General features: G+C 38.1%; 1 protein-coding gene across 1 annotated transcript in view; it reads left to right on the top strand.

The window, feature by feature from the left end:
• Positions 1 to 22739, top strand: part of Duba (Deubiquitinating enzyme A) — a 255239-nt gene extending 232500 nt beyond the window's left edge. Inside the window, exons 9-10 of the mRNA XM_067139359.2 lie at positions 2579 to 2732; positions 22451 to 22739. Coding sequence (XP_066995460.1) covers positions 2579 to 2732; positions 22451 to 22457 — 161 coding nt within the window. The 3' untranslated portion in view covers positions 22458 to 22739. The remainder of the gene's footprint in view (positions 1 to 2578; positions 2733 to 22450) is intronic.
• The last annotated feature ends 240 nt before the right edge of the window (positions 22740 to 22979 follow it).

Genomic DNA, 22979 nt, shown 5'->3' with positions numbered 1-22979 from the left:
CACAGTAATTCCATTCCACCCCCATTAACAATGACCAATTCCGGGAGATAGTAGGTTCGAATCCCACTATCGGCAGCCCTGAAGATGGTTTTCCGTGGTTTCCCATTTTCACACCAGGCAAATGCTGGGGCTGTACCTTAATTAAGGCCACGGCCGCTTCCTTCCAACTCCTAGGCCTTTCCTATCCCATCGTCGCCATAAGACCTATCTGTGTCGGTGCGACGTAGGCAACTAGCAAGAAGAAGAAAACAATGACCAATAAACTACGCAGAGTAATTAAAAGCTGTGCTCAGGTTTGTTTTTGTTGTTGACATATTGCACGTCATTTCTGTTTTTATTTTATTTTGAGGTAAACGCGAATGAAGTCCTATGAATATGCTTCGTGTTATTTAGATTCATTTTCAGTTATCTTGATGTCAATTGCAAACGAATATTAGTTTATAACAAATTTTCTGTGTGTTTTCAATTATTATTATTATTATTACAGTGCAGGAGAAATCTCTACCGTTTAATTTCCAAATGTGGTTAGCCTACTTTAAAGTATGTTATTGGCGTACAGGAATTCGTAGAGTGAATGATCCGAATAGTAGTGTGACGTGAACATTTTGTTGTGCACGGCGCACATGTTATTGTGGAGAAGTACTCAAGGTTATTCTATTGAGCCCGCCCAGTGCGGTGGACTGCGGTGGGGTGTATGAGCCCAGTGCTGTGGGCCAGTACGCTGCCACGTCAGAAGAGAACGGCACTGCACGGGCTGGGCTGCCGGAGCCCGTGGGTTTGAAGTGCTGCGCGTGGGTCTGGCTGCAGGACTCTGGTTTGAAGGTAAGAAATGGTGCTGAGGAGGGGATGGCCTGATTACAATAGCAACATAGAAAAGTGTCCTATTGTGTTAGTGGCAGTTAAAAGATCTTTATTACTTTAGAAGAGAAAGTCATTATTAGGCATGTACATTTTGAATATCAATCATTTTAGAAGGCACTTTGATATCTTTTTAGGATATAGTGGGTTCAAATTCCTCTGTTGGCAGCCCTGATGATTGTTTTCTGTGGTTTCCCATTTTCACACCAGGCAAATGACGGGGCCAAGGTCGCTTCCTTCCCATTCCTAGTCCTTTCGTATCCGATTGTCATCATAAAACCTATCTGTGTAGGTGCAATGTAAAGCAAATTGTAAAAAACAAAACAAAAAACCCTCTTTTTACCTGGTAATACTAAAAATATGTAAATGTACACATGGATTGATTCATAGTTTTCAACATAAATACCATCACAATTGTTAATAGATTGATGATTTAACAGTAAACAGTTAACCAATCGGGAATCACTAATACCTGTGTTATTACTATATTCCTTGTTTTTTAATTTTTTTATTATTATCCTGCCATTTATCATTGCCTTTCTGCATTATATTTGTGTAACATATCATTTAATAATCATGCAATTTGTTAATTAATACTATAGCAAATAATAGTAAATCTTGGGTCTCTTCTTGGAAATGGAGTGAAGTATGTTAGTTTGGTCACATGCTGCAAGTTGCTGGTGAGGAAGGTGAGAGAAGCAGAATTGGGTCTTTGAGTCTGTTGAGATTTGGTATCTGACAACTTCATGGCTTTTCATTTACATCACACCAACACAGGTAGGTCTTATAGCGATGATGGGATAGGACAGGGCTAGGAGTAGGAAGGGAGTGACCATGGCCATAATTAAGATACGGCCCCAGCATTTGCCTGGTGTGAAAATGGGAAACCACGAAAAACCATCTTCAGGGATGCCGACAGTGGGGTTCAAATCCACTATCTCCCAAATGCAGTGTTCAGTTTTTCTGTGCTTCATTATGGTAAACTGCTGTCGAAGTCTGAAATGTGACCTTTGTGATATCTTGGTTTTGAATTTATTTGTGTGTACCTGTTCAAGACATCTGAATTTATTTGTTGATATTAGGTTGTTGTTGGCTAATTTGAGTTAAGCACATTTGGTGGCATCGGTGTTATAATTGATAATTTGCTAGAAGCCATTTTTATTGCTGAGAACATAGAGAACCTGAAGTGAGAGAGAGATTTCATCCACTGAATAGCTGTTGTTTAATGCACAATGCTGCAGTTAAAGTAGAAGTCTTAATCAGCTAATACAATAATTTATTTTCAATTAAATACAATCCAGAAGATAACAAAAATTGTACTTGGACTTGACCAGCTTTAAAAGAAAGGTAGTGATATACTTTCTTCTTTGCTTATTGTTGATCATGCTTCTTTATTGTGACCTGTGGGTATCATCTCATGTACATCTTTACTTGTCAGCCCTGTGAAAGGAAAAGAGAAATCTCTCTCCAAAGTTCCCTCTATGTACAAAACCTGTGATGTCTATGAATTGATTTCAGTGACTGTGTAGGATACAAGGTTGTTGGATGAAATCTTGTTTCAGTGCTTAAATGCAAGGGCCTCATGTTGTTAAATTTAGTGACACAGTAAGGAACATCTTTTTAGGTAAAATATGGGTATGTCTTTAAATATATTAGCAATTGAAGGCATGTTAAATATGTTGTTATTCTGATGTTGACAAAATTGTGTAATGTATTTCAGGTCTCTCCGATTGGGAGGATGCTGGTATTGTTGCCCAAGTTTTGGCCACTTCACAACAGGAGTACCTGGACAGCTTAAAAAAAGGAAGAGATGACTCATTAACAACTAATAAAGACGATACTGATGTTGACGACGAGCAGCCATCTACATCACGGTAATCCTCATACAAGACAGTATTACTTTTGTTGGCATTGACATTTGCTGATGAATTTTAGTTAGTGACTTAACATCTCTCTCTTTTAAAAAATTTTTTAAGTACAATTTTGCTTTACGTTGCACCAACACAGGTCTTATGGCAACGATGGCATAGGGCAGGGCTAGGAGTGGGAAGGAAGCGACTTTGGCCTTAATTAAGGTATGGCCCCAGGATTTGCCTGGTGTGAGAATGGGAAACCACGAAAAACCATCTTCAAGGCTGCCGACAATGGGGTTCAATCCCAGAATCTCCCAGATGCAGCGGCTTTGGTATGCTAGACTGCTGGTGAAGTTTGACCTTCATAATACCTAGCAGTTATCTTGGGAGTCTGTAGTTACTACAGTAGAAGTCCGTTATAGCGAGAATTCATAACGGCTTACACGCTATAGCGGATTGTCGTTCCATCCGATTTCGTAAAATTCTGGTATAAAGCTATCACACATCAAAATCGGTATGCAACGGAAATCCAATTGTTCAGTTTCATTCTGAAAAATTGTAGTAGTATCACTCCAGTGGCTTCTGTGGCAATCGTTTCAGTTTTCTTATTCAAAACAGTGACACCTAACCTAACCTAACTTAACCTCATATTAATCATAGAAACATATTTCAAGCAACAGTAGAGTAATGATAACCTTTTTGCTATAAATGTACATGGGAATAGCCTTTCCAAAATGTTACCAGGTGCGAGAAAATACAGTGAACCTCGTTAATGCGTTCCGCATGACGACGATTTCTCGCTTAGCACATCCATAAATTTGAAGTCCCGATTCACGTTGTATTTAATCTATATAAAAATAAGTCACTTTTCGCGTCACATATTTTCACTAGCCTATCACTGTTTAAAATGATCACATATTTCGTAGCCCTGAAAATGTTGTTTGTCATCCCTTGTGAAAGCAACGTGATTTCCAACACAGATTACAGCCCTCGCCACATGAGGCAGGTCGGGGAAAGTTGCGCGAAAATGGGAAATGGCCTTGATTTCCAGAACTTTACAGGGTAAATTACACCTTCGGGAAGCAAGCCGTTAGTGCAGGAAAGTTCAATTTTGCTTTCTGGTTTTCAGTGATATTGGTGAATTATCCAGTAAGCCCGTTTGTGCCGTTATTTTGCATTCCATTCAGAAGTTAAGAAATTTATTCTGTGTTGAGCGATACAGTGAAGGATAGTGAGTATTTGTCGCGTGATAGAATACGTACGGGTTAGGAACATGATCGTGTGAAGTTGACTAACATGGTGCATATTTGTCTTGTGGTATTTATTCTGAAAAGTCATGAAATCGCTAATGAAGACTAATTTCAAATCTGGTAAGTGGACAGGCATCCACATCTTTCAGCGTTGCGCGTATCGACTTTAGTCGATCGAAGTGTTATCGCATTGAAGTTGACGGTCAAAGTCATTCTCTGGCACATGGCCGAGTGTAACCTTCAAATAATTTATGACCAGAAAAAATGTTTAATAACTCATTGGTCCAAAATATGAGGCTTCAGCTGACATTTGTTTTAGAAAGAGGGTGTGATCTGCAATAATGCGCTCATACTTTTATGAACCGCTGTACAGACGTTTTTATATCTGTTGTGTGGTGTTTTACATACCTTTTAATACCCTGCTGTTATTTAATAGTCCCCAGAGGAAAATGTTTTCGTATTTGTTTTCTTGTGTTTTTCACGTCTTTTAATACTCTCATCTCATCTTTATAGAAATGGGAAATAACCTATACCTTTCACAATAACCGTACATGCTCGACGTAAAATACAGGAATGTCGAGAAAGAAAAAAAGCATATCAAAGTGTTTACAGATAAGTATTGATAGTTTTATTTATGTAGGCCCCTATTCAACATTTTCATTTTTCCTTCGCTATTTTCCTTGCCACTTTTATTATTAACTCGTCCATTACTACAATGAAGAGCAAAGGTGACAGAGCACTTCCTTGTCTTAATCCATTTTTTTTTTTTTGCTCAAACCAGTCTGTTCTCTCTCCTCCTCCTCCTCCTCCTCCTCCTGTCACACAACTGACACTCCCGTGGTACATTTCCTTCACTCTTTCTATTGTCTGCTTCTCGACACCATTTCCCTGTAAGGCTTCCCTTATCTTAAAAAGTGAGGAGAGTATGTTATTTTCTTCGTTGCTGCATAATAGGCTATTTCTCTCTGGCAATCTTAGCATACACGGCAGTAAGGGAGCTGGCACTGAGAGGGTGCACCAGGATTTGAAAGTATGCTTTCTCAGATTCCAAGAATACCATCAGTGGATCTTCACTGCACTCATAATGTTGCTGTTGCAGTTGTCTTACTGCGATGTAAGGTCTGCTGTGGACCTTCCTAATCTGAAGCTATACTGCTCTTCTCTTAGCTTTTCTTCCACCTTATTTCTGATCCTGTTCTCCAGAATCTTCTCAAACACCTTTGCACAGTGACATATCTATGCGACTCCCATATCATTTTTAAAATCTTTCTTATTCCCTTTCTTGAAGATTGGTATGATCTCCTTCTTTCAATCTTTTCAGGGGTCTTCCCCTCCTTCCATACTCTCTTCAACACATGATAAAGCCACAGTTTCCCTACCTCTCTTGCTGCCAGTACCATCTCAATACTCGCTTCATCTAAACCTGGGAATTTCCCTCCTAAAATATTTCCTACCGGGCAAGTTGGCTGTGCGGTTAGGGGCGCGTGGCTCTGAGCTTGCATCCGGGAGATGGTGGGTTCAAATCCTGCTGTCGGCAGCCCTGAAGATGGTTGTCCGTGGTTTCCCATTTTCACACCAGGCAAATGCTGGGGCTGTACCTTAATTAACGCCACGGCCGCTTCCTTCCAACTCCAGGCCATTCCTATCCCAGCGTCACCATAAGACCTATCTGTGTCGGTGCGACATAAAGCCACTAGCAAAAAAAATATTTCTGTTCCCCTTCTTTCAGTCTTCAGGCGTCTTCCTCCCCTTCCATACTACCTTCAACACATGATAGAGCCACTGTTTCTCTACCTCTCCTGCTGTCTCCACCATCTCAATACTCACTTCGTCCAAACCTGGGGATTCCCCTCCTGAAATCTTGTCCAATGCTTCCTCCACTTCTATCCATGTTAAGTCTTTTTCTATTTTCAGGTTTCTTCCTTCTTCCATGCTTATACTTTCCTCCTCAGTGCATCCTTCTGGTTTTAGTAAATATTCAAAATATTCCCTCCACATTCCTTTGAGTTTCTCTTTTCCTGCACTTCATTTCCGTTTTTATCTATCATTATAACATCCTCCCTCATGCCTTTCCTACCAAGCTCGATAGCTGCAGTCGCTTAAGTGCAGCCAGTATTCAGGAGATAGTGGATTCGAACCCCACTGTCGGCAGCCCTGAAGATGGTTTTCTGTGGTTTCCCATTTTCATACCAGGCAAATGCTGGGGCTGTACCTTAATTGAGGCCACGGCCCCTTCCTGTCCCATCGTCGCCATAAGACCTATCTGAGTTGGTGCGACGTAAAGCAACTTTTTTTAAAAAAAATTAATAAACCATGCCTTTCCTCTTACTCTTGACCATTCCATACAGTACTTTATTTCCTTTACTATCTTCTTCCATCTCTTGTGTCCACTTTTCCATCCATGTTTTTCTTATCTGCTGCAACCCTTTTTTAGCTTCCTCCTTTTTGGTCTTATATTCTTGTCTTGTCCCCGTTGTCCTCCATTGAAACCACACTCTAAAAGCCTTATTCTTCTCCCCAGCTGCCACTTTGACTCTGTTATTCCAGCATGGAGACTTCTTGCATCTTTTCCTGTTACTACAGGGTACCCATTTTCTGGAAAAACAGGGAAAACACAGGAAAATAAAAATGCAGGAAATATACAGGGAAATGACATGTCAAATCAAAATTAAGCTTTCGATCTAAGACTGGGCCCGAACAGAACGATTGAATGAGACTGATATGTAGACACTACACGAGTCATATGCAGCGAGTAGTACTTTGAGAGAGGCAGATAGAGTGAGCGCACGTGGTCGTGAAGGAGAGTGAATTAAAATATACACTTGTGCTAACCGCTCAAAGGTGGCAGTTAAATCTAAGAATTTCATTTTTGTCCGTATTGAACTGAGAATGGAAGATAGGAAACCATTGGCTGCATAATATTCATCAATGTGCACTACCTCAGGTCAAAATGCTTGCGCGATGTCTTGTTCATGTATTGAAAAGGTGGACCGTTTTAAGTTTCCTATCTTCCAAAGGTGGCAGTACATGAGGCGCCTGACATATTGCAATAGTTAGGCTGCGTGCACACCGAGCGCACTTCGCATAGCGTGTCACAGGTTGCTCAACACTAAGCATAACCAGTGCTTTGTTCCGTGCGTTGCTACGCAGTACACCTACCTTAAAGCTAAGCAAAGCGCCAGATAACGAGCAGTGATGGTTAATTGCTTAGTGTTACTTAGCTGGTTCTGAAGCTATGGAAAAAGAAATTATTCATGCAGTGGTTCAAAGAGAAGAAATTTGGAACCCAAGTCACAAAAACGATAAAAATTTAACTGTTTTTCAAAATAAGTGGACTTAAGTATCTACAACAGTTTTATCGCATTCCTACAGTAAACATATACAGTAATATTACTTCTATTGTCACACTTTACTGGGCTTAACATTGTGATCAGTTGAAATTGCGTATGGATTTTAGTGTCGGAAATGTCCAAGGAAAAGTTCGGCTTGCCAGGTGCAGGACTTTTGAATTGATGCCCGTAGGTGACCTGTATCGTGATGAGGATGAAATGAGTATGAATACACACATACACCCAGCCCCCGTGCCAATGGAACTCCACTTTTGTTACAATGATAAATTCTGTATGCTAATTGTAACAATATTGCAAAATACTATTTATAATTATTGTATAAAGAGTGTGCCTTAGCCGGAAATTTAATTTGCACGTGTTTGCTGCCCGGTGCTCCTAGACAGTAGAGGAAAATTGAATTTCTCCCAATACTTCTCTGCTACTTGTTGCCACATTTCAGTTGCAGGGTATGGAAGGTCAAAGGTATTTTTGTCATTCTTAAGTAATCATAAAATTTATCGTGGTAAAGTCTTATATCTCTGTACAAACGATACAATTCTCCAAGAGTAATTCGTTCTTCATTAAATACATGAACTCACTTTTGATTGTTCTTTCTAATTTTCAATTTTAAGTAAGTGCTGAATGGGAACTTGGTATCAAGAAAAGGTTCGTGTACTACACAAAGACTCAGATTTCTTAATAATAATAATAATAATAATAATAATAATAATAATAATTATAATAATAATAATAATTATTATTATTATTATTATTATTATTATTATTATTATAATTTTTAAAAACTGCAGAACAAGGATTCCCCCTTTACGGATACAACCCCAAATATAATGTTATATGCATATTATAAATTGGTACATGCACAAGTACTTTCTTAAATTGACACTAGAATACATGGGGTAGGGACTCAGGAATCTCTGGTAAAGTAAAATGACTAACATGGAATTTTGAACTCATTGTTTTATAGTCGTGCAATCTGTATACAATCATTTGTATGTATCATACAAGCTGTTCGACATCATTCAAAATAGTATCCTAGGTTGTCCATAGTTCGTCGCCATCGATGAGGATAACGAAAAATACCATTGGCTGCATAATATTCATCAATGTGCACTACCTCAGGTCAAAATGCTTGCGCGATGTCTTGTTCATTGACCCAAATAGTAGGGCAATCCAAAAAGAAATAAAAAGAAAAGAAGAAACAGAAATATTAGGAAGAGTAAAATGTTTAGTTGAGAAAAAGAGGTATATAAATGAAAGACTGCTCACCAGTTCTCTTCCAGCCTCGGAGCAGGTTAACTCATATTTTGGTTGACACAATGAGTGTGAGCATGTGATCACGTTGAGTCACTCTTAACAGGGGAGCTGTGAAGCAGGGAAGAATAAAGTCACAAGCATAGGGATGTTACGCTTACGTTTTTAATTGAGAGGAATCTCTTCTAATTACATCTATTGTCCGAGAGGGTTTCCTGTAAATATTGTATTAAGAGAGTAGTTGCTTCTGGTTATTTCAAGACCTAAATAATTCATGGATTTTTTTGAACTCAAATTCGAGAGTGAATTTAATTTAGGAAATTAAACTATTAAGTTGCGCAAGTATATTATTTACTGTTAGTGACACGATTGTCGACATTCGTAATTTCCAAATTTGTTAAGATTGTAGTTTAGCTTGGATTTTTTCTGTGATAGAAATGAATATGCAGGTTTTCTGGTATGTTTAGCAATGGTCGCTTGTCAGCTATCTGAACAATTTCTATGTTGCTGTTTAAAGAAGTAAACGTGGTTGAATTTTGTCATGTATTCACCCATTACTGAGAATCTTTTATATTTACCGGCATTTATGTGCTGCTTATAGTCCGGCTCCATGGCTAAATGGTTAGCGTGCTGGCCTCTGGTCCAGAGGGTCCCAGGTTCAATTCCCGGCCAGGTCGGGGATTTTAATCACGTTATTAATTCTTCTGGCCCGGGACTGGATGTTTATGTTTGTCCCAACACTTTCCTCTTCATATTCGGACAACACACTACACTACCCACCACCACAGAAACATGCAATCGTAATTACATCCCTCCATATAGGGTTGGCGTCAGGAAGGGCATCCGGCCGTAACATAGGGCCAGATGCACATGTGCGGCACAGTTCGCACCCGCAACCTAACAGATGTGGGAAAAGCGGTGGAAGAAGAAGGTATGACCTTTATAGCGGGTTATGGCATTTTTCCCTGTTTGCCTAATGTAACTCGTGTTACATTGGGTACCTTTCAACTTATAGACACCTGATTGTATTTATTATTGTCATTAACAGTATGGCCTATATTGTAAAAACGTTGATTATTACAAGTCCTGAAAGCAATGTTAAATTTTTGTTTTCTTGAAAATATTTGTGATTTGATGTAATTGAAATCTGTTAGGAATGTATGAGTTTTTTGCAGCTTTTTCGATGATACAGACCACTATCTGATCTGTAGTGAACTAAGTATCTCTAGGCCTAGGGTAGAGAAAGTGAAATCTGTCCGCAAACAAATAAGGGTAGAAAATCTCCAGGACGAGGAAATTAGACAGAAGTACATGGATATGATTAGTGAGAAGTTTCGAACATTAGACAGTAAGCAGGTTCAGGATATAGAAAGTGAATGGATGGCATACAGGGATGCTGTAGTAGAAACAGCAAGGGAATGCCTAGGAACAACTGTGGGTAAAGATGGGAAAAGGCGAACATCTTGGTGGAATGATGAAGTGAGAGCAGCCTGTAAACGTAAAGAGAAGGCTTATCAGAAATGGCTCCAAACAAGAGCCAAGGCAGACAGGGATTTGTACGTAGATGAAAGAAACAGAGTGAAACAAATAGTTGTTGAATCCAAAAAGAAGTCGGAAGATTTTGGTAATAACCTGGAAAGGCTAGGTCAAGCAGCAGGGAAACCTTTCTGGACAGTAATAAAGAATCTTAGGAAGGGAGGGAAAAAGGAAATGAACAGTGTATTGAGTAATTCAGTTGAACTCATAATAGATCCCAGGGAATCATTGGAGAGGTGGAGGGAATATTTTGAACATCTTCTCGATGTAAAAGGAAATCATCCTGGTGGTGTTCCCAACAGCCAAGCTCATGGGGGTGGAGGAAAATGTTGGTGAAATTATGTTTGAGGAAGTGGAAAGGATGGTAAGTAATCTCCATTGTCATAAGGCAGCAGGAATAGGTGAAATTAGACCTGAAATGGTGAAGTATAGTGGGAAGGCAGGGATGAAATGGCTTCATGGAGTAGTAAAATTAGCATGGAGTGTTGGTAAGGTACCTTCAGATTGGACAAAAGCAGTAATTGCACCTATCTATAAGCAAGGGAACAAGAAGGATTGCAACAACTATCGAGGTACCTCATTGATTAGTATACCAGGCAAAGTATTCACTGGCATCTTGGAAGGGAGGGTGCGATCAGTCGTTGAGAGGAAGTTGGATGAAAGCCAGTGTGGTTTCAGACCACAGAGAGGCTGTCAGGATCAGATTTTCAGTATGCGCCAGGTAATTGAAAAATGCTGTGAGAGGAATAGGCAGTTGTGTTTATGTTTCGTAGATCTAGAGAAAGCATATGACAGGGTACTGAGGGAAAAGATGTTCACTATACTGGGGGACTATGGAATTAAAGGTAGATTATTAAAATCAATCAGAGGCATTTATGTTGACAATTGGGCTTCAGTGAGAATTGATGTTAGAATGAGTTCTTGGTTCAGGGTACCTACAGGGGTTAGACAAGGCTGTAACCTTTCACATTTGCTGTTCGTAGTTTACATGGATCATCTGCTGAAAGGTGTAAAATGGCAGGGAGGGATTCAGTTAGGTGGAAATGTAGTAAGCAGTCTGGCCTATGCTGATGACTTGATGTTAATGGCAGACTGTGCCGAAAGCCTGCAGTCTAATATCTTGGAACTTGAAAATAGGTGCAATGAGTATGGTATGAAAATTAGCCTCTCAAAGACTAAATTGATGTCAGTAGGTAAGAAATTCAACAGAATTGAGTGTCAGATTGGTGATACAAAGCTAGAACAGGTTGATAATTTCAAGTATTTAGGTTGTATGTTCTCCCAGGATGGTAATATAGTAAGTGAGATCGAATCAAGGTGTCGTAAAGCTAATGCAGTGAGCTCGCAGTTGCGATCAACAGTATTCTGTAAGAAGGAAGTCAGCTCCCAGGCGATACTATCTCTACATCGGTCTGTTTTCAGACCAACTTTGCTTTACGGGAGCGAAAGCTGGGTGGACTCAGGATATCTTATGAATAAGTTAGAAGTAACAGATATGAAAGTAGCAAGAATGATTGCTGGTACAAACAGGTGGGAACAATGGCAGGAGGGTACTCAGAATGAGGAGATAAAGGCTAATTTAGGAATGAACTCGTTGGATGAAGCTGTACGCATAAACCGGCTTCGGTGGTGGGGTCATGTGAGGCGAATGGAGGAGGATAGGTTCCCTAGGAGAATAATGGACTCTGCTATGGAGGGTAAGAGAAGTAGAGGTAGACCAAGACGACGATGGTTAGACTCGGTTTCTAACGATTTAAAGATACTGTAAGAGGTATAGAACTAAATGAGGCCACAACACTAGTTGCAAACTGAGGATTGTGGCGACGTTTAGTAAATTCATAGAGGCTTGCAGACTGAACGCTGAAAGGCATAACAGTCTATAATGATAATGTATGCATGTATGTTTAATGTAATTTGCTGCTGTTGTTGTAAGTGAAAGTGACAAGTCTTTTTATCATCTGGGGTTCTTTATTTAGTGTTGTGGTAGATTTGTTTTTGATTTTGTTAATCTTATCAGCATCATTTTTGCAAAAATTATTAACGGCTATAAAGATCTAAATAATTAATGGACATTTTGAACTCAGATTTGAGGGTCAATCACAGTGGGTATTCAGCCTTCGGAAAACACGTATACAGCAAGTCATACCAGGCCAAAGACATCATCACAGATCTAAAAATTAACACCTCATAAATAAAATTATACACATAGGCGTTAAGAAGATATTGAAATTTACAGTGAAAATAATAATAATAATAATAATAATAATAATAATAATAATAATAATAATAATAATAATAATAATAATAACATCTACAAGTGCAGTTCCAGAGGAAAAAATACATTGAAATAAACAAAAAAAAAATACAAATTCCCTATCAATACAACGTATATTTACATGAGCTATATATACCTAATAAATTATTTAAAAAGCCGGACATGTTTTGCTTCTATTTCAGGTAGCTTTAGCTGCTTAGAAAATATTAAACCATCAAAAGTCACTTAGGTTGTGTTCATAAAAGTTCTTGAAAAACAGTTTTTTCTTCAAAATGTCTAGAACACGCTAAAAAAAATTATGAAGACATCGCATAAAAGGTTTTGTACATAACAAGTATGACAACATTGAGCAGGTATGAATAATAAAATACAACGTTAGAAGTCTCTTTAAGACTTGTTGAACATATGATTAGAACACCACATAAACACTGTGAGAACTTACCTTCTTGTTTCCATTATTATAGGGGGCTACACTTGCAAATAAGTTATGTCGTTACTTGCATCTTAATGCTTACAATAAATTGATGAATAAAAATAAGATATTGAGTGTTAGAATATATGGTTGGACTACGTGGACTTGGTTGTGGAAAACGAACTCGTTAAGGCATAATCTTGTGAGAGATCCCCTGTTTATTTGCTCTGCAGCCAACTCACTTAGCACTTCACACTACGCAACTGGAATCGGCTGCAGAGCAGCTCAGGTGAATTCCATGTCACCGAGTGGTCACCGGCCCCGCTACTTAGCCATCTTCGCCTTCCCCGACGTAGTGACAGTTTTCATCGTGAGTTCTCAGGCAGAGGAGTGTCTCTTGCTGCTCTTGTTTTTGTTGAAAAGAAAGCATCCTAGGTTTCATTCACAGTTTCATTCACATCCTATGTTGAAAGATCGTTTGGGAAAAGGACTGTTCTATAACTATTCAATTATTTGTGTGATGATGGTACGATATTTATTAAATTTCACTCTATTATTAGAGTTTATTAAATTTATTCCTACTCAGCAACTCCCTAAACTGCAACGTTTCAGATTTTCTTTCCTAATATTGAAAGACATCTGTCAGTGACAATAACATATTTCTCTGTAGACTACCGAGAGGATGGTACTGTGGAGTTTTTCGTACACATAGCCATATTTCGAAAATTTTAGGTCAGTTCCCTTGAACCCTCATTTTTAAAGTAAAAACACTTGCAACAAGATGCCTTAAATATCATTCTCCACAACTTCATTAATAATTGAAAAATTGCCTGCCTGCCCTTGTATTGGCAAAATCTCCATTATCCTCTTCTTATTCTTCCTGGCCTTTTTCCAATCCATTGAGGTCGGCACCCTATGAAGATCTGACCCAATTTTATGGAGTAATGTATTCACTATTGCACGTACCTGTGATGGTTGGTAGTGTGGTGTGTTGTGTGTATGGACAAACAAAAGCACTCAGTCCCCGAAGCAGTGGCATTAACCATACGTGATTAAAATGCCCAACCGAGCAAATGTCGGCGTAGCTATCATCTTGCGTTCGGGAGAGAGTGGGTTCGAACCTCACTGTCGGCAGCCCTGAAGATGGTTTTTCCATGGTTTTTTTTTTTAACATCAGGAAAATATTGCAGCTGTACTTTAATTAAGATCGCTTCCTTCACACTCTTAGCCCTTTCCTATCCCATCATCGCCATCAGACCTGTTTGTGTCGGTGTGGCGTAAAGCAGACTGAAAAAAAACTATACTCATCACAGTATAAGTTCCAGATGGCTGGAAAAGGGAAGGAAGCGGCTGTGGCCTTAAATTGGGTATCATCCCGGCATTTGCCTGGAGGATAAGTGGGAAACCATGGAAAACCACTTCGAGGATGGCTGAGGTGGGAATAGAGACGCCCCTACTCAGTTGACTTCCCGAGGCTGAATGGACCCCCCTCCAGTCCTCACACCACTTTTCAAATTTCGCGGCTGAGCCGGGAATTGAACCCGGACCTCCGAGGGTGGCAGTGATTCACACTAACCACTACACGGCAGAGGCGGACTAGATCATTCATACTGAATATAGTTTATTTAGTACAGTTTATAGTATTCTGAAATGGAATGCGTAATGAGAAACACACTGTGATGCTGAAGGGTGTTCCAAATGGAACGCACCTGAAGGCGAGTAGCTGGGCTACACAGTCGCCTTGTGTGAAGACTCCAATACAAAACAGTGGTTCACCAGATGTCGCCAGCCGGGGTTGAGGATTCCGCCTCGGCTACTGGTAGCGGGAGTGAGCTACTGCGAGGTCGGTCGCCGGGCTTGTTTCTGTAGCTCATCTACTGAGTAGCCCGGTGTGAAGGGCTCCATTTAAAACAATGTTTCACAAGCACAGGCAGCTGGTAGCCAATTCCAGTCACCTAGTGTGAAGCAGCTCTTAGGTAGTGTGCTCCACTTTGCTAGCAGCTGTTATCAATAGAAATAAAAGAGGACATCATTAAGATAAGTTCCAGATTTCAAGTTACTAAGTACTAAACAAAAATAAACATAAATATTCTATATATTTGAGTGTGGCTTGATAGAATCTGATGAAGTTCTTTCAAGAACGAAACATGCCATTCTTTGTGTAATAGTGTTTATTTTCATTCCTTGTTTAATAATGTGCATTTTTACAGGTATGTTACAGTGTAATATTTATATTTAACTTGTGTGTTTGGCAGACTGTAAACCTTTTTCAAGTTGCCAGAAGTTTGCGGAGGACTGAACTAGTAGATATTCATATGAAGTATTGTGAATCAATTAAGGTTGTACATATTAGAGAAATATATATCAGAATACAGCAAGGGACATTTTTTTTTTTCAATGTATTATTGTTCCAAAGCATAACAGAATTGATGAAGTGCAGCCTACCTAATTTCTCCATGTTAAGGTGTAGACATTAGGGGATAACATACATTCACTTCATTAATTAATTGGATAGTACACATATTTTACTACATGCCTATCACATAACCGACCACCCATTTTTCAACACTACTATGGTTATGATTGATACGGAATCTTATCTTACCTGATGGTTTAAGAGACCAGAACATTGGTATGAATTGAGTCATTTTCATATAACACCTGAATTCTGCGCCTTGTCTTGGCAGATATTTTGCAGAGTTAATGTGGGTTCTCATCTACGAAGGCATCTTCCACAGCTGCTCACAACTTTTGCATTGTGCAATACTGCTTCCTTCAGAATCTTTCCGTGGTACATCCCCAGAGAACTTTATCAGATGTTGTGAGGTTGGTACTTCTTGGAGGCCAGAACCTATTCCTATCCACCAGCTGGGAAAGATATTCAGGTTATGATGCAATTGCAAAGCAATTGTTGCAGAACAGCCGTGTCTTCGATACTAGCTTGCTCAAATTATGACATCACCGAGCTCAATAGCTGCAGTCGCTTAAGTGCGGCCAGTATCCAGTATTCGGGAGATAGTGGGTTCGAACCCCACTGTCGGCAGTCCTGAAGATGGTTTTCCGTGGTTTCCCATTTTCACATCAGGCAAATGCTGGGGCTGTACCTTAATTAAGGCCACGGCCGCTTCCTTCCCACTCCTAGCCCTTCCCTGTCCCATCGTCGCCACAAGACCTATCTGTGTCAGTGCGATGTAAAGCAAGTAGCAAAAAAAAAAAAATAATAATAATAATAATAATATGACACCAACCATTCACTAAGCGTGTTCTGGTAGGTAGGTTGGAAAAAGAAAGGGTCAAAAATGTGTGTTGTACTCATTCCAGCCGACACCATGACGTGTGATGGATATAACTCCTTTTCTTCATCAAACATAGATTTTCCTTGGCCCTGAGACTATGTTTCAAGAATGAGTACTCTTGATAGGTAGCTCATCATCTGTGAAGACAAAGTTGAAAATGGAAGACTGTTAGAAGCACCCTGCATATAGCTTTACGCATATCCATATCTGCATCACTCAGTTCATTGACATGCAACAGATGGCAAGGTTTGAAGTTAAAATCATGTTTCATGTGCTTCATCATGGTTGAATTAGGAATACCAAGATCTGCAGACCTTTTCTGGCTGTACATGTCAGGAAACTTCTGCACAGATACCTCAGCTTGAGATATTTTCCTCTCATATTCGGCTTGCTACTTCAGGAACAGCAGCTCACCTTTCACTTAGCAAATACATGTTTTCCCACTCTTTTGTTGTTGTTGTTGTTGTTGTTGTTGTTAGAAAGGAAGCCATACTTTCCAGTGTTGACTCAGTTAAATGTAACTTACAAGCTTTTCAGTCTCTCGAACGCACAAGTTCAATATAAATATTACATAATAACATGCCCGTAAAAAAGAAAAACCACTATTAAACAAGGTATAAAAATACACACTGATAAACATAGAATGACATCTTTAGTTCTTAAAAAGGACATCATCAGGTTCTATCAAGTCATACTCAATATCTGGGAATATTTGTTTATATCTGTCCATAGAAATTTGAAATTTGGAACTTAATGAAGTCCTGCTTTGTCTCCACTTCAGCATACAATACGAGGCATTGAAAAATCGTTGCTCTTTCCCTGGCTCGAATCCAACTGGTTGACAGTCTGCTAAGCCTCCATTATGTCACGCCCCTCACCCTGCTTTGGTCAATGATATGCTGCACTTCCCCCTCAGGTGTTTTACCCCTAGTGTTCCCGTAGCATTATTGTTGCTATTATTATTATTATTATTATTATTATTATTATTATTATTATTATTATTATTATTATTTCTCGTATTACAATCCTTTTTAAAAACTATGCGAGGGCTCTTAACTCTTTTCTGCGGATTGCGTAGTAAAGTGTTCCGGACTCGCATGTTGTCTCCTGCGGTTTGCGTAATAGTGTGTATTCGAGTTTCAAACTGTCTTCCTCTGCCATCTGTGGGCCAAACATATAACTTTTTGGTACCAATGAATTCTCTAGGCTTCCTAGATACAAATGACCTGCACAGCTTGCTAAAGAACTGCCTTCTTGTATAGGTTATTTGAAAAAAACCAGACAGCTGTAAACACATCCTAGCAACATGGCTGCATATAGCGAGTTGAATGACGACGATATTCGTGAAGAATTGTATCAGTTTGTTGACTAAGGCAGTGATAGTAAGTACGAAATTTGTAGTGAGGATAGTGAAAGTGATGTGGAAGCAGTTGGCGCAGAAGATGAACCCGAAGAATCTCAAAATGCATTGGATGGGACGGGAGATGCTCATTCAGGAAGTTTCTTTATTTTTAAAGGAGATCCCAAATACCCATTTCCATGTCTGTAACATTCTGTTTTTGAGATATAAGTACCCTCATCAAAAACAATATAAGTATCTTCCTAAAAGGATTTCAACTCCCTTTCCACCCCCCTCCCCCTTTAAGTTCAGGTACCCCCAAAAAATGCCTGTATCTTTATTTTTAAAGGATTCCAAATACCAGTTTTCACGACTGTAACATTCAGTTTTGAGATATAAGTAACACCATAAAAAGAATTCAATTTTTTCACTTACTTACACCCTCCCTTTAAAAATATGTGTTTATTTATAAAGGAGATTCCAAATCCGAATTATCATGACTGTAACATTTTCAAATTTTGAGATGTATGTATCCTCATAAAAATAATTCAACTCCTTCTTCAGCCCCCCTTCCTCCCTCCAAATTGATTTTCCTCCAGAAATGTGTGTTCCTTTATTTTTAATGGAGATTCCAAATACCAATATTCACGTCAGTAACATCTTTAGTTTCCTAGATATAAGTATCCTGATACAAATAATTTGAATAATTTTTCAATTTATTCACCCCTCACGTGTTTCTTTATTTTTAAAGGAGATTCCAAATACAAATTTTCACATTCATAACAACTTTAGTTGTTGAGATATAAGTATCCTCATACAAAGAATTCAACTAACTTTTCAATTCTTTCACCCCCCACCCCCACCCTTTAGTGGATTTTCCAAAAAACAAAAAATACATTTCCTTTATTTTTAAAGGAGACTCCAAGTACCAATTTTCATGTCTATAACATCTGAAGTGTTTGAGATATCAGTATCCTAATAAAAAGAATTCAACTCTCCTTTCAGTCCTTTTTATCCCCCCCCCCCTCCTTAAGTGGTTTTCCAAAAACACAAGAATACATGTTTCCTTATTTTTAAAGGAGATTAAAAAGTGCCAATTTTTACTTCTGTAACGTGTTAAGTTTTTGAGATATACTGTAAATATGTTCATTTAAACGATTAACTCTCTTTTTCAGCTCCCCATAAGTAGAATTTCTGAAAACAAATTATCTGCGTTTCTTTACTTTTGCAGGAGATTCCATACACCTATTTTCACATCTGTAACATGTTACATTTCTGAGATATACTGCAAATATAATATTTTTTTCTTAATTTCACCCAGTTTGTCATCATAGGTAATAAATTTCATTTGAATCTTTATTGAAGTCCAATATATTGTAAAACAAAAGCAAAAGGTTTCCACAGTATTGAAGAGGTGGAAACCTTTTGCTTTTGTTTTACACCACCCAGTTTGTCACTCCTGTTCACCCCCCTTTTAATTGGATTTTCCCAAAACAAAAAAATACACGTTTCTTTATTTTTAAAGGAGATTCCAAATACCAATTTTCATGTCTGTAAACTTTCAAGTTTTTGAGATATAGATATATCCATTTAAACATTCCCCTCCCCCCCCCCCTTTTCACCCCCATAGCGAAGGAGTATCCAAAAATCCTCCCTTAGTTAGCACCTACACTAATATAAATGTATCCCCAAAATTGCATTTCTTTATGTCCAGTAATTTTGGCTCGGTGATGAATCAGTCAGGACATGATGTTTTATAGATATAGATTGGGAAAACATGACACCTGAAGAAATGAAAGCTTTTATATGTATTCTTATTTATATTGGGATATACCAGCTACCTGAAAAACCTCATTTAGTGTAATTTAGTTAGTAATTGTATGTCTGAGAGGCAGTATGACTTGCTCTGTAAATATCTTCATCTGACGGATCCCAATGATGAAAAGAAATTGGAAGATTTAGAGTATAATTGTCTACAGAAGGTAAGGCCTGTTCTAGACAGGATATCTAGATTTAAAGAAAAGTTAAGACCAGGATGTGAACTTTCCATTGATGAAACTATGATTGGCTTCAAGGGGAGACTTTTTTGAAGCAGTATCTTCCTAAAAAGCCCACGAAATGGGTGTCAAAGTGTGGGTTTTAGCAACACCTGGGGGCGATGTCTTGGAGGCTACTTTTTACTTGGGAAAGAAGGAAAATCTCTACAAGGACTTTTTACTTGGGGAACAAATTGTGCTAAGTCTGATGAAAATCAATCGCATAAGAATCATCATGTATACTTCGATAGTTTTTTTCACATCTGTTAGATTTATGAATGAACTCTACATCCTAGGCACTTATGCATGTGGTACTGTGAATACCAACAGAAAGGACTGGCCAGTTGAATTCATATATCCCAAGAAACGAAAACTAAAGCAAGGAGAGAGTATAAGTTTGCAGTGTGGAAATGTGTTTGCAACTGTTTGGAAATACAAGCAATACATTATCATATTGTCAACAAATACTGACCCCATGGCACAGAGGAAAGAGGGAATATCCAAGGAAAGGGTATGAGTACAGTGTCCTCTGTCTATACAGAAATATACAAAGTACATGGGAAGGGTTGATCAAGCAGACCAGAAGAGGAGCTACTACACTGTTGGTAGGCCTTGTAAGAAGTGGTGGAAGTATGTGTTTGGTTTTGTATTCAATGTCTGCATCATAAATAGCTTTACATTATTTGATGCAACTAACTCTCCATCTAGGACAAAGCATGGGCATTCACAGCTGGAATTTAAGAAGCATCTTGTACAGGAAATGATTAGAAATTTTGCTTTACTGAAACGATGGGGTAGGAAACAGTCCCTTCCCTTATCATGCCTTTTACCAGCAAATAATCACTCTCTTATCAAGATTCATGGGAGGGTGAAGTCCTGTGTTCTCATTATGAACAAGAAAAGAAGAGCCCCATCAGGTAGAGCAATTCAGTCTGCCGTTAAGTGCAAGCAATGTGACATTAGCTTGTGCTGTGTTGGGATGCTTCTCGATATTCCATACTGATCTGGGGGTTCCTGTGTGTAATTAGGTAAGATCTTTGTATCATTTTAGAATTAGTATAGTACATGTATTACTCTTGCAAAATTACAAGGAGATAATTTAAGCAGTTTTTACAAAATAAATTATTTAGTGAAAGTATCCCACAACTGTTCGTACAAAGAAATTATTACTGCTGGTTTAATTAGTCGAAGAATATCCGTGGGAAAGGGTTAATGAGCATTTAATGGATTACCTATGATACTGGTGATTTTTTTTTTTTTTAATTCAGCAAGAGTTCATGTAAGATGTTATTTTCATTGATAAGATCGTCTTGAGTGGCGAAGACGGAGTGTAAATACAGGGAATTGACTACAGATAAGAATATCCTAACCCACACTCCAGACCTTGATTACTTCCTGTGGGATTCATTAAGCACTAATGCAAAAAGTGCAAATGTTGTCCATATGTTAATTATGAAAGAGAAAAATACATTATTCTTAACTATGTTAGCAAAAACATCAAACAAGTTGTCTTTTAATTTTAAAGTACTATGTGCCTTGCTGAACAAGTTTAGCTTGAGAGAAAAGAAACTGAAGTATACTGCAGGTACTCATCCATCAGGACCTGCTTTGAATTAGAATACGTTTCGGAACAGATTTTGGCCAATCCTCGTGCAACCAGTTGAGAGATAGCCCAGTTGCCAGGTGTATCAGCACTATTGCCCTTAAGAATGTTTGCAAATTTAAGAAATGTGTAATTCATGTTTGAAGACAAAATTAAATCTCATTACTATCAATCCCTCTCTGCTTTTGGCAACAGTAACATGATAATAAATATATTGAGTCATCATGTCATGGTTGCCACTGTGAATAACCCCCCAAGTTAGCACTGTCCCAGAAAATGATACTTGTCCTTGTGTTCTTGACTTTGCAAAGTATTGTACACAGAGTTCTTGGGTCAAAGTCAGTCTGTTGTTGGTAATGTTCTTCTTACTGATGCTTAGATTTTGCAAAAGCAAAAATTGCAGCAAAGCAACAGAAGAGGACTCTCTGTGGTGATGGGTAACAAACATTTACTTGCATATAGCTCGGTCATAGTCAGGCTCTTGTTCAGTCTTGCTTGGCATTTTTTTTTTTTTTTTTTTTCCCCTTGACAACCCTCCAGTATTACATGTAATAAATATCATTTTGATCCGTATTGATGATATTTGATTAGAATAATAACAGTAAGTTATTTATTAAATTGACCTAATCAATACAATAAGTCATTGTCCTCGATGATTTACATTGATCTATTAACTAAAAATGGTACATGTTTCGCCTAGTATGAAGGCATCATCAGCTATAGGCTTAACCTCGAAATAAAAATAAGCACTTGAAATAACATATAATAAGATGAAATTGATTTTAAAGTCTTGAAGAGACTTAAACTAAAATTAACATTCAAAATAACATTTTTTTTTTTAATTTTATTTTTTTTACAATGTTGAGAATTACAAAGGTAAAAGTATTAAAATTATTGACATGAAAGTTGCTATAAGTAAAATGAACAAAGCAACAGACTGTGATGAACAAGTAGTAAGATTGCTAAAAATTAAGTTGACTGATTGGCGGTTGCAATTAGACTCTGACGAGAATGACGATCAGTCATATTTATTAAAAAAGTAATATTGAGGAAATTAGTTAATAGATCAATGTAAATCATCCAGGACAATGACTTATTGTATTGATTAGGTGGTCAATTTAATAAATAACTTACTGTTATTATTCTAACCCTGCAGTAAACGAACATCAGTAACGCAAGGGCTCTGGAATTTTCACAGTCTTATTGCACAGTAGGAGAAAGTACTTGCATATAGTCGTACCTACATCAGTGAATATAGTTTAATTTGCAATTAAATTATTGAACTATTTTTCATTAACAATATAAATGACAGAGTTTTTTGTGGTACCTAATAAACCATTAATGTTCTGTCTCACAGCAATGTTTGCACTTTCTTTTCTTTCTTTCCTCAGCCACTAATGACCCGAATGCAGTTTGATATGTTAAGCCTTGTGATGATGTGAAGCAGAAACACTTGTCAGCAGAGGTATGCCTGGTAGACCAAGGGTATAAATATATTTTATTTTTTTGTAAAAAAAAAAAAAATTTGTTAAGTGTTCCTAACATTGCCTTCTAATTGTTCTAAGGAATGCTCAATTCAAGGGGCTATAGTTTGAATGTGCTATTCACAAGACAGCTCAGTTCCTAGAATTGTTAGTGAATAAATGGACCAGTTCATGGAATATTAAAGCCCCATCGTACTTAAAGAGTTAATTCAGGCATCCCATTATTACTAGCTAAGGTGGTATGATGTATAGTTTCCCCATATGAAGTGTTAGATTAAGTGCCTGTGTAACTTCACTAGGAATAATATTTGAGTTTCCTAGGTATGAAGTTTTGTTTTCGTACTGTAGTAATGATGTTTTAATTAAGTTTTTATTTTGTAAAGTTAGTTCATTTTAGTGGAAGTTTTATGCTCGATTCGCCTGATTTTTTTTCAAA

The sequence above is a fragment of the Anabrus simplex genome, chromosome 2 (assembly GCF_040414725.1).
Source record: "Anabrus simplex isolate iqAnaSimp1 chromosome 2, ASM4041472v1, whole genome shotgun sequence".
In the NCBI taxonomy this organism is placed as follows: Eukaryota; Metazoa; Arthropoda; class Insecta; order Orthoptera; family Tettigoniidae; genus Anabrus; species Anabrus simplex.
Note: the sequence above shows the minus strand (reverse complement) of the source record. Positions and strands in the feature narration are given on the sequence as shown.